Genomic DNA, 19730 nt, shown 5'->3' with positions numbered 1-19730 from the left:
AATAGAAGAAGGACATTTCACCTGCGTCAGCATTAATTCACCAAAGTTGTCTTCACACATGAGCTCAAGGTAGAATCCAGAGACTGGTCTCCAGATACTCATCTCCAGAGAATCATCTCCAGAGATTCATCTGCAGAGACTGGTCTCCAGAGACTGGTGTCCAGAGACTGGTCTCCAGATACTCATCTCCAGAGACTGGTGTCCAGAGACTGGTCTCCAGATACTCATCTCCAGAGACTGGTGTCCAGAGACTGGTCTCCAGATACTCATCTCCAGAGACTGGTGTCCAGAGACCGGTCTCCAGAGACCTGTCTCCAGAGAATCATCTCCAGAGACTGGTCTCCAGAGAATCATCTCCAGAGATTCATCTCCAGATACTCATCTCCAGAGACTGGTGTCCAGAGACTGGTCTCCAGAGACTGGTCTCCAGAGACCGGTCTCCAGATACTCATCTCCAGAGACTGGTGTCCAGAGACTGGTCTCCAGAGACTGGTGTCCAGAGACTGGTGTCCAGAGACTGGTCTCCAGAGAATCATCTCCAGAGATTCATCTGCAGAGACTGGTGTCCAGAGACTGGTCTCCAGATACTCATCTCCAGAGACTGGTGTCCAGAGACCGGTCTCCAGAGACCTGTCTCCAGAGAATCATCTCCAGAGACTGGTCTCCAGAGAATCATCTCCAGAGATTCATCTCCAGATACTCATCTCCAGAGACTGGTGTCCAGAGACTGGTCTCCAGAGAATCATCTCCAGAGATTCATCTCCAGATACTCATCTCCAGAGACTGGTGTCCAGAGACTGGTCTCCAGATACTCATCTCCAGAGACTGGTGTCCAGAGACTGGTCTCCAGATACTCATCTCCAGAGACTGGTGTCCAGAGACTGGTCTCCAGATACTCATCTCCAGAGACTGGTGTCCAGAGACTGGTGTCCAGAGACTGGTCTCCAGAGTTTGTGTTTCACAGCTGAACGACTCAGCAGCAGGTTTTCTGCTCAGACTCGTTCACAACAGCATCAGATCCTCCTCGTTCTTCAGGTGAGAGGTGGAGCAGACAGACAGGAAGTGACGTATGAACTCCATTGAACTCCTGATGTGTCACTGTTTTATAAAGTTGTCGTTTTGAATGTGTTCAGTGAAGCGATGGACAGATCAACAGGACGGTAGTGTCTGGCTGCAGTACAGGTCATAAACCTCCTCCATGTTAGCAGATGGGACATGGACCAAACTAAAAACATAAAGCAGACGTTAAATAAATGTTTTTAAAGATGTTTCTGTCGTTTCAGCTCGTTCTTCTCTCTCTGATGTTTGTTCAAGTGTTTCTCATCAGTTTGGTTTAATTACTTATTGATGATAGAAAAACAGAGACGTCATGATTGACAGCTGACACTGACTCATGATTGCTCCAGAGCATGTCCAGAGCATGTCATCAACACCAGACCAAGTCATTGACAATAATCTGTGATCTGAGCTTCAGCTTCAAAAGCAGACATTTTAAAACATCATCTACTTCAGAGCTCCGATTTTATTGATTCAAATCCATTTATTTGTTGATTTTCAGAAAATCAATCATGAACAAATTAATTATTTTTAAATGTGCAGGTTCAGACTCGTCACATGTGACCAGTGAATGTTTGACATGTTTAAACTATTCGGACATTAAATGATTTGAAATGTTCACTGCAAACATCAAACGATCAGTTTAGTTTGTGCTTCATCGTGTCGCTCTCACTCGCAGGCGACTGTTACTACAGGAAGTGAGAGAGGAGCTGGACTGTGTGTGTGTGAGTCTGTGTGTGTGTGTGTGTGTGTGTGTTGTGTTTTCTTTTACCACAGTGTGACAGAAGCTGATGAGGAGGAAGTGGCCGTTTGTTTGGTTTTCATTGTGTCTGTGATGTTTCTCCGTCTGTTCTAACATGTTCAGCTCCGTAAGTCACATGATGATGATGATTATTGTTGTTATTATTGTTGTTGTTTTAATATTTTCATTATTATTATTATTACTTTAATATCTAAGAAATTAAAGTGTGAGGTTTTAAAATCTTCAGGTTCCTCTGAGTGAAAACAACATGGACGTTAACTGTGTGATTCCATTGGAACGTTGTGATTGGTTGTGATGATGGAAGGTGTGGGTGGAGCCTCAGTGTTCATTTTATTTATTTCATTCTGTTCTCTTCACTCTGGAGTTCGATCGATGTCACGTGACAACGACAAGGTTCATGACGTCATCAGCGGAGGGACCACGCAGCTCGTTATTTTGAATCAGCTGCACTTGTTTTCAGTGATGAGGCTTGGAGCTGAAAGCTGATTGGTTGTCCCGGTGGCGCTGTGCTCTGCTGCTGTTTGTCACTGAATTGGAAACATCTGATGAAACTCTGATGCAAACTGGGTCGAGGGTTTTCTGTGCTCTGGATTTTCTGGCCGAGCTTCAGAGCGTCTGACACATTTCACCAAAATAAACCTGTTTGATGCGGAGACGCTCCCCAGGACCCGCATGTTTTCTCTTTTGATTTATTTTCAATCACTTTAATGTTTATTCTGACTGAGGATCATTTTAATCAGTGAAGTCAAACCTCATTCAGTTCCAGTGAAAACAGCTGGAGGCTCGTTCATGTGAGAAACAACTTGTGAGCGACCAGCAGTCGTCACATGATCATCACATTGTGGTTGTGCCAATCCTGAGACATGAAGCTGACAATCCTGAATCATATGGGCCAACTGCCCTCACACTGGTAATCTGTACAATGATGGAAAGAAAGGTAAGTGTTTGTGTATAGAGCAGAGGGGAAACTTCTCTGCCTATCAAAGTGGATTTAGAGCAGGTAGGACAACAATGGCTTCAGTGCTGGTTTTAGACGGAGACATTAAGAGAGCTCGCGTGAACAAGGAAGTGGTGATTACTGTCTTCCTAGATGTAGAAAGGGCCTCTGATGTGATGTGGAGAGGGGGGTTGGTAATTAAACTGTATGATGCTGGTGTTCGGGACAGGATGTGAAACTAGATCAAAGATTTCTTGAGATCCCGTTCCAGATAAGAGGAACGATAATAGACGTGGTCGTGTCATCAGCCTGTGGACATGGAGGAGGCTCAGAGAACCTCCTGGTGAACCAGGGAGTGGTGATCAGCAGCTGATCTGCCACAAGCAGACAAGCAGACGTGGAGACGCTGAGAGACTAAAGAGACCGTACAAAGCCGAGGTGCGAGCTGAAATATCGGTTACTCTAAGTTAAGTTCTTTCAATTCATATAAGCGCTGTGTTCATGAAATAAAAGATCCTGAAAAGCAACTGTTTGGTCTCTGGCTGACTTCACTGATTACTGATGACACAAAGAAAAACTGGATCCAACGTCTGCTCAGTGTTTTTACTCTAAATCATAAATCAGCGTATCGATTCATTTCATCATTTCACTGGTTAAAATGTGAATTTTCAGTGTTTGAATCATCAAGTTAACACTGATCTGATGAACACACACTGACTTCAATTCAATACAATTCAATTTTATTTATATAGCGCCAATTCATAATTTACATTGTCTCAAGGCACTTTACATTTAAAGGTCAAGACCTTAAAACAATATTCACTCCTCTAAATGATGGTGAACGCTGTGGAGAGCACAGTGATCGAATTTGGTGGTTGTCGGGGAAGGCTGATCTTCGGACTCGTCGGATGCGGAGAAAGGGAGGAGGAGGTGTCATCTTGCTGTCCTGCTGTTCATCAAAATGAAACGAGCTCGTAAATCTGAATGACACGGTGGCGCTGCTGCAGCAGGAAGTGGCTCTGCAGCATTCTGGGCCCAAACAGCTCGAGCATGAGCGACGGATGATTTAACCATGATGGGTTAGTGCTGGAGCGCTCGGCTGCTGGAGCGCTCGGCTGCTGCAGCTTTACGACCCCCGGCTGCTGCGGCCTTCTGTTGGAGGTCTGGACGGAGAGCATGGCCGTCATCAGCTGATTGATGCTTCAGGACTTGAAACAGTAGCAGAGCTGCAGTTCACTTTGACTTGTTACTTAAAGACGTTGTTATAAATATGATGGGAGATCTTCAGGGAGCGGTTTGAATGGGATGGTTTCTCTCTGTAGGGGGCGCTGTTAATAAACATGAGGTCAGGATAACATGGCAACCACTTTTTTATTTATTCCAGACAACTGATCACAGCTGCCTGAGGCATGACGCTGATTTAAGAGGCTGCAGGTCTGATGGATCTCAAAGGGTCAGAGGTCATGTGGACACGAGGGGCGTGGCTCCAGTGATAGATAGATTACAACACAGAAACAGGATTTGAGGAATATTCTGAGCTCACAGATTTTAGCTGCAACGTTCCACGTGAGACTAAAAACACAAACAATTAACCTGTGAAGGAAAAGGAAGTGGAAGGAAACTCTTTGTTCTCCTCTGACAACAACGTCACAACCAGGACGCAGCTGAGGGAGCGTTTGGATCAGTTGGTGTTGTGAGTGTTTCCGTCACTGATCAGCTGATTTTAAGCTGAGTCCTCCTTCACTGTGAACTTTGAAGACTGGAGTCCCTCGACAGCAGCTGGTAAACAAACGTGTAAAGGGGCGTCTCGGAGAGTACGACATCATTCAGTCTCTCCCTGCTCTGACCTCCTGAGCTCAGCTGCCATTGGTTAGAAGATATCTGCCACCATGATGGACGATGGACGTGGAGTTTATGTTATTAAGTCTCAGACTCATAATTTTATTTCTCACCACTCACACCACTGCTGTCGTTTGGTTCATTCGATCTCGACTGACAGGTCACACAAAACAGTTTTCATGATGCAAATCAAAACCTCTGAAGGACCTCATGACGGATCAAATCCCCCTGGACGTCAGGTCCACTGCGGAGCTGTGTTCTAATTCAGGGATGATCTTTGTCCACCACAAAGACCAAAAGGAAATGAGACAGTCTTGTCTACAGAGGATTTCTGTGATCCAACAGAGCTTGCTGGAGCCATAAACTTTTTGAAAAACTGTTCATCACCAAAGTGCAATGAATCCTGGGATATGTTGGGCCGAGAAGGATCCACCTGTTGGAGCCTTCGTTTCTCTGGAATGGAAGGACACATTTGAAGGAGCCTACAGTCTAGTCGCTCTGCTGTGAAGAAGTTGGTCTTCGAATAAAGCTCTGAAAGATGAGGACCTGAAAAAGAAATCAGCTCCAAAACTCCTGGAACATTCTAAAATCTTCTTAATAACCGCTGAAACCCTCAAAACAACCTTGTCATGACCATTAGAAAGTCCTGGAGATCCTTTTTAATGAGCATTAAAACTTCCTGAAACCATTCGTCTCACCATCTGTTATTTAAACAGAGTGATGAGGACACTATGAACATGAAACTGTCCTCATCATCAAATACCTGATTCAAACCAAACTGATCAGAAACACTTGAACAAACTTCCGTGAGAGAAGAACGAGCTGAAATGACAGAAACATCTTTTAACATTTTTATTGTCCCATCTGCTAACATGGAGGAGGTTTGTGACCTATACGGCAGCCAGCCACCAGGGGGAGATAGAGAATATTTGTCTCATCCATCCATCTTTATCTAAAATTGATGGCCAAGATGTTTTAGTTTTCAAACAGCTGAAGGTGAAAACTGAAATAAAATGAGACACTTTGGGATCAGAATCTTTTGGACACAAACGTTGACTTGGACTAATGAGAGACCAGAGGTCAAAGGTCACAGTGAACTCACATGAGTCTGTAAACAAAACATATGCTGCTCTGGAGTCAAACAACCACAGGACCATGATTCTAGATTGTATCTTAAGTGCTGATGTTATGTTTTAAACGGCTTTTCTGTTTTTTACGAAGTCTCACTTCTCCTGATTGAAAGTCACACTGTGATGAGAATAAACGGAAAACAACGTGTGGGTTTTGTGGACGCTGTGCTGGATCGACAGCTACCCCTGCTGGCAGACTGCAGTCACTGCAGGTGAGACAGGAGCATATTTCTTACCTTGGATGAGTAATGATGACTGAGAGCAAACATCTGCTGCTGTCCAGATAAATCGCATCCTTGTTAGTAGAGATAAGTGTAGTAGTTATGGAGAACACGAACACAGCAACAACAAACACACGACCACAACAGAAGCGAGCAAACTGAGTCACGTGTCGAGTACAAAGCCTTCTGCTCGTCCTTTGATCCTCTTCATCACGGTTCGCTCCAGGGCTCCACCCTGGCTCCACCCCTCACCTGATGTAATCAGGAGCTTTATTATTTACGATGGTCTGAACTTTACTGTCCAGTTCATTGTGTGATGAAAGCTTTAAAAGTCATACATGACTCTTTTACTCAATAACTCACTTTAGATCGTCCACACATCTTTAAACTTTATGAGCTGGACAAATACTTTATTTTACATTTCCACTCAGGCGCTGCACAGACAGCTACGTCAGGGCCTCAGGGGTCCTTCCTGCCCTGATCCTCCGCCTGATCTCAAACCACCGGAGAACACCTCGACTTACACCGGAGGACAACCGGAGAACCACCGGAGGACAACCGGAGGACAACCGGAGGACAACCGGAGGACCACTCGACCCTCAGCAGAACCTCCGGGAGTTTAGCGGGTGCTGGAGGAATGATGGGCGGCAGGTCGAGTGCGTTAGCTGCGGGGCTGTGCGGGGCTCTGTTCGTCGGTTACTGTGTTTACTTCGACAGGAAGAGACGGAGCGACCCGGAGTTCAGGAACCGGCTGCGGGAGCGTGAGTGTTGACCTCCTCTTCTTCACCTTCATCAGGCTCAGCGGCCCCGTGTTGTCCCCGTGTCCCGTCTTCTTCTGTGTGGGTCCATGTTGTCCCTGTGTCCCGTGTTGTCCCTGTGTCCCGTGTTGTCCCTGTGCCCCGTGTTGTCCCCTGTTGTCCCTGTGTCCCGTATTGTCCCCTGTGTCCCGTCTTCTTCTGTGTGGGTCCATGTTGTCCCTGTGTCCCGTGTTGTCCCTGTGTCCCGTCTTCTTCTGTGTGGGTCCATGTTGTCCCTGTGTCCCGTGTTGTCCCTGTGCCCCGTGTTGTCCCCTGTTGTCCCTGTGTCCCGTATTGTCCCCTGTGTCCCGTCTTCTTCTGTGTGGGTCCATGTTGTCCCTGTGTCCCGTGTTGTCCCTGTGTCCCGTCTTCTTCTGTGTGGGTCCATGTTGTCCCTGTGTCCCGTGTTGTCCCTGTGCCCCGTGTTGTCCCCTGTTGTCCCTGTGTCCCGTATGGTCCCCTGTGTCCCGTCTTCTTCTGTGTGGGTCCATGTTGTCCCTGTGCCCCGTGTTGTCCCCTGTTGTCCCTGTGTCCCGTATGGTCCCCTGTGTCCCGTCTTCTTCTGTGTGGGTCCATGTTGTCCCTGTGCCCCGTGTTGTCCCCTGTTGTCCCTGTGTCCCGTCTTCTTCTGTGTGGGTCCATGTTGTCCCTGTGTCCCGTGTTGTCCCTGTGCCCTGTGTTGTCCCCTGTTGTCCCTGTGTCCCGTATGGTCCCCTGTGTCCCGTCTTATTCTGTGTGGGTCCATGTTGTCCCTGTGTCCCGTATTGTCCCCTGTGTCCCGTCTTCTTCTGTGTGGGTCCGTGTTGTCCCTGTGTCCCGTATTGTCCCCTGTGTCCTGTATTGTCCCCTGTGTCCCGTCTTCTTCTGTGTGGGTCCGTGTTGTCCCTGTGTCCCGTATTGTCCCCTGTGTCCCGTCTTCTTCTGTGTGGGTCCGTGTTGTCCCTTTGCCCCGTGTTGGCCCTGTACCCCGTATTGTCCCCTGTGTCCCGTATTGTCCCCTGTGTCCCGTCTTCTTCTGTGTGGGTCCGTGTTGTCCCTGTGCCCCGTGTGGGCCCTGTGTCCCGTGTTGTCCCTGTGTCCCGTATTGTCCCGTGTCCCGTCTTCTTCTGTGTGGGTCCGTGTTGTCCCCTGTGTTGTCCCTGTGCCCCGTGTCCCTGAGAATTTTCTTCTCAGAGTAACTGGACCTCTTCCTGCCACATTGACACCGTCCTCACGATCATTCGTCTCATTTCCTCCTGAAATAAAACGTGTTGGCGTGATGACGTGTTAAACTGGTTTCAACACGTGACCTGTGCAGACGTAATAACGTGACACTGAATCAACCCTCATGTATGTTTATTACATGTGACAGAATCTGAAGTTCACTGTCTCATGTTCTCCACGTGCTCGTCTTTGACCCTGTGATCGGCCGATGACTTGTGAAATAAGTGGTAGAGACACTTGGACATGAAAGAATCATTTAATTATCTGTGAGTTTTCTGTCGGAGGCTCAACGTTTGCTCACGTGTTGTGAACGAACAGAGGATGACTTGGTCTGTGTTGTCGTGGTCACAGGGAGGAGGAAGCAGAAGGCAGCGAAGGAGAGGGCAGGTCTGGCAAAGGTGAGGACTGTCTCTTATCTTCTGTCGCGTCTTCGTCTCTGTGGTTACTTTCAGATTTTCAGACGTCAGATCAAACGTGCGATAAACAGGATTCAGTTTTAAAAGCCAGTGTTTCTGTGAACAATCGTTCTACGCAGACTTATTATTCTAATCGTTCTTTAAAATCACATCCTGTTATTGTAATACAGGTTCTAAAGGTCCACAAATCTAATGATGAACCATCCTCATGATGTTCTCACTAGTTTGTTTCATCGAAACTATATGAATTGTAGTTTTCTTTACCGCAGAAAATACTTTATATTCAAATACTTTATATTTAAATATTTTATATTTAAAAACTTTATATTCAAATACTTTATATTTAAATACTTTATACTTAAAAACTTTATATTCAAATACTTTATATTTAAATACTTTATACTTAAAAACTTTATATTCAAATACTTTATATTTAAATACTTTATACTTAAAAACTTTATATTCAAATACTTTATATTCAAATACTTTATACTTAAAAACTTTATATTAAATACTTTATATTTAAATACTTTATATTCAAATACTTTATATTTACATGGAGGGGACCCTCTCTACGGAGGCCGCCATGTTTTTTACATTAGTCCAGACTGAACAAACTAAAACCTTTTGAGTTTTTATGACGACTGAAGCTTGGGGGAGGGGTGTTCAGCTGCAACATGACACTTCACCACTAGATGTCACTGAATTCTACACACTGGGCCGTTTACAGTGTGACATCATGTGACATCATGTGTGTATGTGACAGTTTGTTTCACCAGACTTTTAATGGCTCTGCTCAGATTCACCAGGCTCCATAGACTAAAGCAGTGATTTGACAGAACAGGGACCCGCTGGTCTTCAGCTGCCTCTGTAGGTGTGTTTGTGTTGTTGTGTGGACCTTTGCTTCACTAAATGAATGATTTCTTGCACCTCTGAGAGTCGCACAATAACACAAACTGATGGATGTAGACGACAATCTCTTCTTCTAAATGGAGTCTGTTGATCTAGCCTGAAGGTAGACCAGTATTCAGCTTAGGACCATGAGTAAAAGTCTTTTCCAGACTCTGATGTCCAGGTTGTTTTAAACTGCAGCTCCCGGACCTGAAGGACGCTGAGGCGGTGCAGAAGTTCTTCCTGGAGGAGATCCAGCTGGGGGAGGAGCTGTTGGCTCAGGGTAACGCCCCCTCACCTACAGGAAATTCATTTTATTCAGTCTCGCTCTCAGGAGGATGAAATCGCCTGGATAAAGACATATGTTTGCGCCTCCTTCCACAGGAGACTATGAGAAAGGTGTGGACCACCTGACCAACGCCATCGCAGTGTGTGGTCAGCCTCAGCAGCTGCTGCAAGTCCTGCAGCAGACTCTGCCACCGCCCGTCTTCCAGATGCTGCTCACCAAACTGCCCAGCATCAGCCAGGTAGGCCAGACAAGAGTCGACCATGACTTTCCAGAATTTGTTATGTACAGTCAATAACTCAAATTTAAGCCTGAGCTCTATATGAACTGGACCCGTTTCAGCCAGGCAGCTGGTCCAACTCCATCCACGTAGGACAGACGTCTCCCTGATTGAATCCGCTGATCTGTCGTCCTTCTTGTTCTCTTGCAGCGTATCGTGACCGCACAGAGTCTGAGTGAGGACGATATAGAATGAGGAGAGGGCTGAGAGGAAAGGACCCCCGCCCGACCTTCCCCCATCCTCCTCTTCCTCACCAGGACCTCCTCGTTACATCACGACCACCCAGCGCCTCCGTCACTCGGACCGTCACTTCCCAACATGGCGTCCTAAAGGGAACTCGTTTTTTATTCCTGGTTTGTGTGACAATATTGCTTGTTATGTTTTTTTTAACTTAAATTACCCGTTTTGGGGTAAAATATCCCGTCAGAAAACTTTTAACAAGCTCCAACATTAACTGTACGTGTACTGACTAACTGGACCGGGTCTCTGTTTCAAACCCTAATCAGCTGATGGCCTCGTACACCAGGTGGCGCTGTCAAACATGTTATTCGTGATGTTGTCAGTCGTAGATTGTCTCCTCTGCTTCTCTCAGTATTTATTGTTCTGTTATCATCTGATGGAAACACTTTTTACAAAGTGATGAAACGTTTTGTTCGTGTTAAAGACGATGAACCTCGTTAGAGAAAAAAATAAAAAGCTGAACAAACAGTGAAGTTGTGTTTTGACTGTGACGTGCAGGTGGGCGGAGCAGATGATTGACAGCTGTCTTCTGGTCAATCTTTGGTTTGTGTTGTTTCCACTGTATTTTCAAAATGTCCCTGAAGATTCGTTTACATTTTAAAATCATTTCCAGCAGCGCTCTGATGTCTCAGCCCGTTGTGTGATGAGAACGATAGCGACCATATTTCACATTTGATGCATGTCCCATCTGCTAACATGGAGGTTTATGATCAATAATGCAGCCAGCCAGCAGGGGTGATCCAGAGGTTTTGGCTCCACTTTGTCATCCATCTTTATTATTAAGATTAGATTAATTTTCCTCTTTATGGGCCCACACACAGCAACATGGGGAAATTTGACCTCTGTATTTAACCCATCCGTGTGAACGGAACACACAGAACACAGTGGGCAGCCATGAAGGTGCCTTGCTCAAGGGCACCTCCGCAGTGCCCAGGAGGTGAACTGGCACTTCTCCAAATTCCGTCCATGCTGGACTTGAACCGGCCACCCTCCGGTTCCCAAGCCAAGTCTCTGTGGACTGAGCTACTGCCTTTTATCTCATCTGACGTGAGATTCTGATCGGCTCCTTTGATTCCTTTGTTGAGATTTATTGAGGAGTCAAAGTGAAAGTTTAAAATTGATTTCCATTCACAATTTAAAGATTTAAGAAGAACATTCTAACAAATAACAGAAACTTTTAGTTAAAGTTTAATTCATGTGCTCAGTTTTCAGATTTAATTCTCGGTTTTTGTAGAAAACAAAAAGATTAGTGGATGAAGTTTCCTCAGGTCAGATGTGAACAGTCTTGTTTGGCTTCACTTTCTTCTTCAGTTTTTTCTTTGTATTCTTTTGTTTTGGATCCACCATTTGTCCTTTGAAGGATCTGGAGCCTTTGGTCGACCTTTGCTGGTTTCCTGTGAATTTCTTTTTAGACTTAAAACCTCCTTTCTCCCGCCCCGGGCCCTTGGCGAGGCCTCCGCCCGGCCTCCTTGGTGTTCCTCTGTCGTTTGATTTATTCTTTTGCTTTTCTTTCTTCACTGACCTCTTCACCCGGACGGCTCGGCCCTCCAGCTTGGAGCCGTCCAGTTTCAACGCCAGCTGGACTGAGTCGGGACTCTGAGAACACACGGAGGTAGAATGTGTTAAAAACTGTCAATGTTCCGCTTTACGGTCTTTTTAAATACTAACTATTGATCACATGTAAAAGATCTTATATGATTTATTTATAATATTTGTTGTGAAGTGTGGTCGTGATGATGAGGAGGATAACAGCATACTAATGACACGACGTGAGTAAGCTTTGAGTCGTCGTACCTCAAACAGGACGTATCCGAATCCTTTCCCCAGCCCAGAGTTCTGGTCTCGGACGAGTCTCACTGCCTCCACTGAGCCACACTCCTCAAAATGTTGTCGAAATGCACTTTCGTTCATTTCTAAAATCAGATTGAACAAGTTTGTGTTGAAGATCATCTGCTGCGATTCACTGAACCAAAACACCGAAGCAAAACTCACCGAACGAGAGATTCCCCACGAAAACAGAACGTTTGTGATCGTGCTGCAAGAGAACACGACAGGAGTGATCATCAGACGTGATGTTGAGCACAGATGTTGGACAGATGTTAACTGTAACTGTTGAAGACCTACCGATGAGCTGTCAGTCACTCGGTCCACTCGGATGTGGAAGTCTTTCTCGATCTCCGTGCCGTTACTGTTGGAACAGAGTAAATGTGGTGAGTTCATTATTATAGCGACGTGGTATTGGTCCAGGTTTACTGCCACTGACCTTTCTAACGCCTTGGCGACGCCCTCCTCGTCTGTAAACACCACGTAGGCGTTAACGCTTTGCTTCTTTGGGTGAATTTTGCGTCTGAAGTATAAATGAAAGAAGTGATGCTGTTGATTGGTGAAAGTTAACAGTGAAGGATTAAAGAAGCAGCGGTCAGATGAGAACCGACCAGTTATTCAGTTCTTTTTTCATTTTATTCTTTTTAAACGTCAAACTCTTGAACCTGAAGTCGACGTAACGTCAGGTTTGATTACAACGATACAAATCAGAACATTTAATGAGAAGGCACAAATCAATTGTTCTCTCAGATTTAATGTGTACAGAATAAAAAACACTGAAAACGTACTTGATGGCTGCGACTTTCCGGGACATGGAGGGATCCTCTCGGACCTGCAGGGAACAAACAGATCATGTGACTGATGGTGGGAACATTCAGAACTTCAGACTAACACAACTGAACACACGTCACATGACCGGTCACCTACACTGGTCATGTGATGTAAACAGGAAGTAGACTGTCTCTGTGGTTGGTTGCTTAGCAACAGAAACTCCTCTGAAGGAGGAGCAGTGATGGTGAAGAGTCAGAGCAGAGATTTCTTTTCTCTGAGCGACGACGAGGTGGAACTGTTCCTGACAGGAAGTGTTAGCGACGCTTTGTGTTCACCGCTGGTAGTCGAGTCATGTGACTGATCAGAACCAATCAGAAGAGGACGTGGGCGTCATTGTTTAATAAAGTCTCAGTTTGTGTTCAGACAAAAACACAAAACCAGAGTTTCAAACTGAAACGAGATCAGTTTACACACGTCGCTGATGTAACCATGGCAACAGTGATGAGACTTAAATATCTGAATGTCTGAAAACACAAAGAGCCATTCAAGAAAATATTAGATTTAAATTAAAAGATTAAATTAAAGATTCACAGCAGCTTTTAAAACAAAAAAATCACATTCATTAAAAACTCTTCTCAGATTTGTTTCTGTGAACTTTAACTTCTCCTCAAACACGAGATCAGTCACAATGTCACTGATCAACGCACACAGATGAACTTCACTGTGAAGCTTTGTGGTGCTAAGAGACGTTGGTCGTGGTGAGGTGCGTCTGTGGTGATGGACAAACTGTTTCCTGTGATGTTTGTGTGTCTGTGTTTTTACCACGGAGCGAAAGCGGATGGACTCGATGGATCCTTTATTTCGGAAGAGGCTCCGCAGGGTCTGAGGCACAGAAGAAGAACTTCAGGTCAGATGATTCAACAACAGGAAACACTAAATCAACAACATGAATTGTGGTGTTCTTCACTCTTCACCTTCTTGGTGCAGCTGATGGGCAGGTTACCCACAAACACCGTTCTCTTCCTCTTCACTGACTCCTCCCCTCTGGTGGCTTTCATCCTCTGCCTCTTCATCACCCAGAACTCTGCATCGTTCTCTCCTCCCACCTCTGAAGCCTTCCTCTTCTTCTTCTTCACGGACGTCCCCTGCCCTTGCTCGTCTTCATCTGCCTTCTGCAGGCTGCTTTCCCTGAGGGAGAAGACGAAGAAGACGACAGAGTCGCAGATGAAGGTATTTGAAAAGACTTTTCAATTAAAAAAAAAAACATTCAGTGATTCAGATTTTGCAAAAAGACGTAGAGAAGAAAAAGACCAGCAGCTCTGTTGATCTAGATTCTGATTGGTCTGCTTCTGAACTTCTCACCTGTTCTCCAGCTTCTGTTCGGCCGCTGATTTCTCTGGCAGCTTCTTCTTCTGACCTTTGACCTCTGGCGTCTCCTTCTCCTTCTTCTGCTGCTGCTGCAAGCTGCCCTGAACGGGCTGCCGACAACAAGGACACGTTAAAATCTCATGTGACAACACACACCTACACACGGCCACTCATAATGACACACACACTGCTGCCATCACAAACATCCACCAGATCCCCACATGTGATTAGAGAACGTTCGATTCCCTCCTGTGTCTGTGTTGGACTCACCTCGGGCGCAGGCTGAAACAGAAGAGACGCAGCCGGTGTCGTGCTGCTGAACAACGTCGCCAGCGAGCCGGACGCTGCAGAACTCTTTTTAAACAAACTCCCAGACACCTGACCCACCACGTAGTCAGAGGACGGTTCTGAAGACGCCTCCGCACTGAGGACAAAGGAGAGGACAGGATTTCACATGGAGAGATAGATATATAGATGATAGATTGGTAGATTGATAGATGATAGATTGATAGATGATAGATTGATAGATATATAGATGATAGACAGATATATAGAGGATATATAGATATATAGATGATATATAGATGATAGACAGATATATAGATGATAGATTGGTAGATTGATAGATGATAGATTGATAGATGATAGATGATAGATTGATAGATGATAGATTGATAGATGATAGATTGATAGATATATAGATGATAGATTGATATACAGATGATATATAGATATATAGATGGTAGATAGATATATAGATGATAGATTGATAGATATATAGATGGTAGATTGATAGATGATAGATTGGTAGATATATAGATGATAGATTGATAGATATATAGATGATAGACAGATATATAGAGGATATATAGATATATAGATGATATATAGATATATAGATGATAGATTGATATACAGATGATAGATTGATAGATATATAGATGATAGATTGATAGATATATAGATGGTACACAGATATATAGATGGTAGATAGATATATAGATGATAGATTGATATATAGATGATGGATTGATAGATATATAGATGATATATAGATGATAGATTGATAGATGATAGATTGATAAATATATAGATGATAGACAGATATATAGATGATATATAGATATATAGATGGTAGATATATAGATATATAGATGGTAGACAGATATATAGATGATATATAGATATATAGATGGTAGATATATAGATATATAGATGATAAATAGATATATAGATGGTAGATAGATATATAGATGATAGATTGGTAGATTGATAGATTGATAGATTGGTAGATTGATAGATATATAGATGATAGATTGATAGATATGTAGATGGTAGATAGATAGATATACAGATGATAGATTGATAGATATATAGATGGTAGATAGATATATAGATGGTAGACAGATATATAGATGATAGATTGATAGATATATAGATGATAGACAGATATATAGATGGTAGATAGATAGATATATAGATGATATATAGATATATAGATGGTAGATAGATAGATGTATAGATGGTAGATAGATATATAGATGATAGATTGATAGATATACAGATGATATATAGATATATAGATGGTAGATAGATAGATGTATAGATGGTAGATAGATATATAGATGATAGATTGATAGATATACAGATGATATATAGATATATAGATGGTAGATAGATAGATATACAGATGATATATAGATATATAGATGATAGATTGATAGATATATAGATGATAGACAGATATATAGATGGTAGATAGATATATAGATGATAGATTGATAGATATACAGATGATATATAGATATATAGATGATAGATTGATAGATATATAGATGATATATAGATATATAGATGGCAGACAGATATATAGATGGTAGACAGATATATAGATGGTAGATAGATATATAGATGGTAGACAGATATATAGATGGTAGATAGATATATAGATGGTAGATAGATAGATATACAGATGATATATAGATATATAGATGGTAGATAGATAGATATACAGATGATATATAGAGATATAGATGGTAGATAGACAGATATATAGATGGTAGATAGATAGATGATAGATTGATAGATATATAGATGGTAGATAGATAGATAGATGATATATAGATATATAGATGGTAGATAGATAGATATACAGATGATATATAGATATATAGATGGTAGATAGATAGATATACAGATGATATATAGATATATAGATGGTAGACAGATATATAGATGGTAGATAGATATATAGATGGTAGATAGATAGATATATAGATGATATATAGATATATAGATGGTAGATAGATAGATATATAGATGGTAGATAGATATATAGATGGTAGATAGATAGATATATAGATGATATATAGATATATAGATGGTAGATAGATAGATATACAGATGATATATAGATATATAGATGATAGATTGATAGATATATAGATGATATATAGATATATAGATGGTAGATAGATAGATATACAGATGATATATAGATATATAGATGGTAGATAGATGATATATAGATATATAGATGGTAGATAGATAGATATACAGATGATATATAGATATATAGATGGTAGATAGATAGATATACAGATGATATATAGATGGTAGATAGATAGATATACAGATGATATATAGATATATAGATGACAGATTACAGATTAACGTTAACCACAGTAACATCAGAATGTTAAGTCCGTCACAATAACTGTGTTCGTGTAAAACAAAGTAAACAAACCTGTGGTCAACTTTCTTCTTCATTGTTTCTTCAGATTGTTCCAGCGCCACTTCCGCTCCCGCCTCCTTTTCTTCTTGTTCTTCTTCTCTCGTTAAATTTAATGATAAATGAACAATAAACACAAACTTGAGCGGAAACGATCGTTCACATGTTCTCCAGTCGCACACTGCTGTGCTACTGACAATTCTGTCCCCAGGGAAACACGGTAACATTAACGCAAAGGTTCCGCAAATGTTTCAAGAGTTTCATTGTGATGTGAACAGTGAGCGACAGACTTCCGGTCAGATAACTGTGACCAAGCACCTGAGAAGTAAAGATATTAAAATAAACGTCGAACTTTTTCTCTGTTCATTTATAAATTATAAGTTCCTTGTATTTAAAGCTTCAAGCGGAAACAGGTACGACATTGAAATGAGTCGCTTCCGGTGCAGCGGGGTTGTGTTGTGGTTCGATAGCTGAGGAAGCTAACTCTTAGCTGAGGAAGCTAACTCTTAGCTGAGGAAGCTAACTCTTAGCTGAGGAAGCTAACTCTGAACGTCTCCTTCTGTGACCTTGTGTCTTCTCCATGGGAATCGAACCCACGGAGCCGGAGGTACCGGACGATGCGGTGGGCCGGCGGGTGTTCTGCGGCGCGGAGCGGGCCACGGTCCGGTACGTGGGCCCGGTACCACCGACAGAAGGTCAGAACCGGGACACCGCAACTCATTATATGGATGGATACCAGAGACTGTATTTAATATTCATACACATATACATAGATATGAATCCATGTAAACACGATAGACTGATTGATTGATGATTATTTATATAGAGGTATTGATAGAGGTTTATTTCTATATATTCATTAATATACAGTTATTTATATAGATTCATTTAGGTCCAAGTTTGTGTTTCAAATGTGTGTGTGTCTGTGTGTGTGTGTGTGTGTCTGTGTTGTGTGTGTCTGTGTGTGTTGTGTTGTGTGTGTGTGTGTGTCTGTGTGTGTGTGTCTGTGTGTGTGTCTGTGTGTGTGTGTGTGTGTGTGTGTGTCTGTGTGTGTGTGTGTGTCTGTGTGTGTCTGTGTGTCTGTGTGTGTGTGTGTGTGTCTGTGTGTGTGTGTCTGTGTGTCTGTGTGTGTGTGTGTCTGTGTTGCGTGTGTCTGTGTCTCTGTGTCTGTGTGTGTGTCTGTGTCTGTGTTGCGTGTGTCTGTGTTGTGTGTGTCTGTGTTGTGTGTGTCTGTGTTGTGTGTGTCTGTGTGTGTGTGTCTGTGTGTGTGTTCAGGCCTGTGGCTCGGTGTGGAGTGGGACGACCCTGGCAGAGGTAAACATGACGGCAGCCATGATGGAGTCCAGTATTTCACATGCAGGTAAACTTGAGCAGCTCGATGAATCCGAGTTCTTCATGTTTGAAGGTTTCTGCTGAACATTGGAGATAAACTCTGGTTGTTAAGAACTGATCTCAGTTCAGCTTCACTCTTCAGCTGATGGAGACTCTCAGTCACTTGTTCTCTCAGGAGATGAACCCACTCAGCAGAGTGAGAGAACAGACTCAGGGAGCGAAGGAGGAAACGTTCTCCACCTTCACTCATCAGACTCACTTTGATCAAACTGAGGTTTAAGGTTAAAAAGTTTCAGACATGAACTCAAGTTATCCTGATTGACAGCTGAGAGTGACTCATGGTTGGTCATGAGAGCATGTGTGGGCGGGACCTCGGTACCGTCACTGCTGCACTGACTCTAAAACGTCTTCATCACAAGATGGCAGACTATCAGAGATATTTTTATTATTATTATTTCCAGTCTGTGACTGTAAGGATCAAAATGAGAATCATTTTTATTTTGATAAAATAACTTGTCTGATGACCAGTGATGTAGATTAGATAGATTCAACAATTAGAGTTGGAATCAAATGACTGACTCATCAGCTGTTGTCTCTCAGACATGCTGCAGGCGGCTCCTTCGTCCGTCCGGGGAAGGTGAGCTTTGGCTTGGACTACCTGACCGCTGTGCGACAGGTTTACGGCAACGACACAGAGAAGCTGCTGAGTGACGAAGTTTCCACCATGTTTAAGAAGAAGCCCATCCAGGAGCGCAGGTACGATGCTGTGAGGAGGAAGAGGAGAAGATGAAGATCAGTTCATTTCATCTCCTGCTTGTGTCTCTAGTTTACAGAGTCTGACGACAGTGTTGCTTGGAGACAGTCAAGTGAACGGACCTGGAAGTGACGGAGAAATCAGGAAAACAACCCCCGGTATCTTTAACCATAACTCTCTGCTGAACTTAAACAAGAAGTTTTTATTGTTCCATTCAGAGTCGAATACTCGGCCAAAAGTATGTGGACACCAAAGCACATCCAGATCCAAACTATGGCCACAGAACTTTAACTTGGTCTGAGTGTGTCTCTGTGGAATCAGCTTCACACTCGTCGTGTGTTGTTTAAGGTCCAGTTAAGTGTTGATCTGGACACGTGATGTGTGATTGTTGTCACTGTGCTTGTGATCGTGTTCAGTGAAGCCTTAACGTCAGTGATCAGACGTCAAGTGGTTGGACATGTGTCGCAGTCTGTTGTCCTGCTGGGAGGACGTGTCCACCATCACTGGGCAGCTGGAGGGACTGGAGGGACTCCAGCTCAGGTAGTGTGTGTGTGTGTGTATTGTGTGTGTGTATATATATATGTATGGGGTTTTTTGTCCTATCTTTAATCAAGAGCGTGGTCTTTCAGTTCTTTTCGTCAGACCTCTGCCCTTGAACTCAAGTGGCTCCTGTTGGACTTCCATGTGCTCTGCTTCTGCTCAGACTGTGCTTACACTCAGATATGTTGTTGCTCGCACGGTTTCCTGCTCCAGCTTCAGCCCTTCACTCAGGCGGCTGTATGTGCGCTCGTGAATCGTCTGCTCTCAGATTCCCCAGTCAATAGAAGCCCAGGTGTCGTGTTGACCGCTGGTCGACCAACGATATGATCCCTGCCTCGTGGCGAGCGTGTT

The 19730-nt window shown here is 43.4% G+C and overlaps 3 protein-coding genes across 7 annotated transcripts in view; 2 read left to right on the top strand and 1 right to left on the bottom strand.

Annotated features, from left to right (window-relative positions):
* The first annotated feature begins 1821 nt into the window (after positions 1-1821).
* tomm20b (translocase of outer mitochondrial membrane 20b) lies at positions 1822-10527 on the top strand. Of its 4 annotated transcripts, none has more exons than XM_069529622.1 (6): positions 1822-1925; positions 6378-6707; positions 8298-8344; positions 9455-9536; positions 9638-9780; positions 9970-10527. In XM_069529622.1, the coding sequence occupies exons 2-6, from the start codon at positions 6584-6586 to the stop codon at positions 10012-10014; spliced, it is 441 nt and encodes a 146-aa protein (XP_069385723.1). In that variant the 5' UTR covers positions 1822-1925; positions 6378-6583; the 3' UTR covers positions 10015-10527. The 4 variants fall into 4 exon arrangements, with proteins under 4 accessions (XP_069385723.1, XP_069385722.1, XP_069385720.1 ...); XM_069529621.1 differs by lacking the exon at positions 1822-1925 and adding an exon at positions 5822-5937; XM_069529620.1 differs by lacking the exon at positions 1822-1925 and adding an exon at positions 6211-6277.
* Positions 10528-11231: 704 nt separating this feature from the next.
* Positions 11232-16959, bottom strand: rbm34 (RNA binding motif protein 34). Its single transcript, XM_069529590.1, has 11 exons — positions 16769-16959; positions 14293-14446; positions 14017-14132; positions 13629-13842; positions 13477-13536; positions 12672-12715; positions 12323-12406; positions 12184-12247; positions 12052-12094; positions 11854-11972; positions 11232-11655 (listed from the first exon to the last, which is right to left on the bottom strand). Exons 1-11 carry the CDS (start codon positions 16789-16791, stop codon positions 11329-11331), a joined length of 1248 nt encoding a protein of 415 aa, XP_069385691.1. The 5' UTR covers positions 16792-16959; the 3' UTR covers positions 11232-11328.
* Positions 16960-17143: 184 nt separating this feature from the next.
* tbce (tubulin folding cofactor E) overlaps positions 17144-19730 on the top strand; it is a 6448-nt gene continuing 3861 nt past the window's right edge. The window contains exons 1-6 of one of the 2 annotated variants that reach the window (XM_069529583.1): positions 17144-17260; positions 17301-17448; positions 18029-18113; positions 18686-18841; positions 18912-18997; positions 19280-19379. In XM_069529583.1, the coding sequence (XP_069385684.1) occupies positions 17334-17448; positions 18029-18113; positions 18686-18841; positions 18912-18997; positions 19280-19379 (542 nt within the window). In that variant the 5' untranslated portion in view covers positions 17144-17260; positions 17301-17333. Of the gene's footprint in view, positions 17449-18028; positions 18114-18685; positions 18842-18911; positions 18998-19279; positions 19380-19730 lie in introns of both variants that reach the window. The other variant, XM_069529584.1, reaches the window with a different exon arrangement.

The sequence above is a fragment of the Paralichthys olivaceus genome, chromosome 8 (assembly GCF_024713975.1).
Source record: "Paralichthys olivaceus isolate ysfri-2021 chromosome 8, ASM2471397v2, whole genome shotgun sequence".
NCBI classification, from domain to species: domain Eukaryota; kingdom Metazoa; phylum Chordata; class Actinopteri; order Pleuronectiformes; family Paralichthyidae; genus Paralichthys; species Paralichthys olivaceus.
This window is presented reverse-complemented; position numbering and strand designations above follow the sequence as displayed.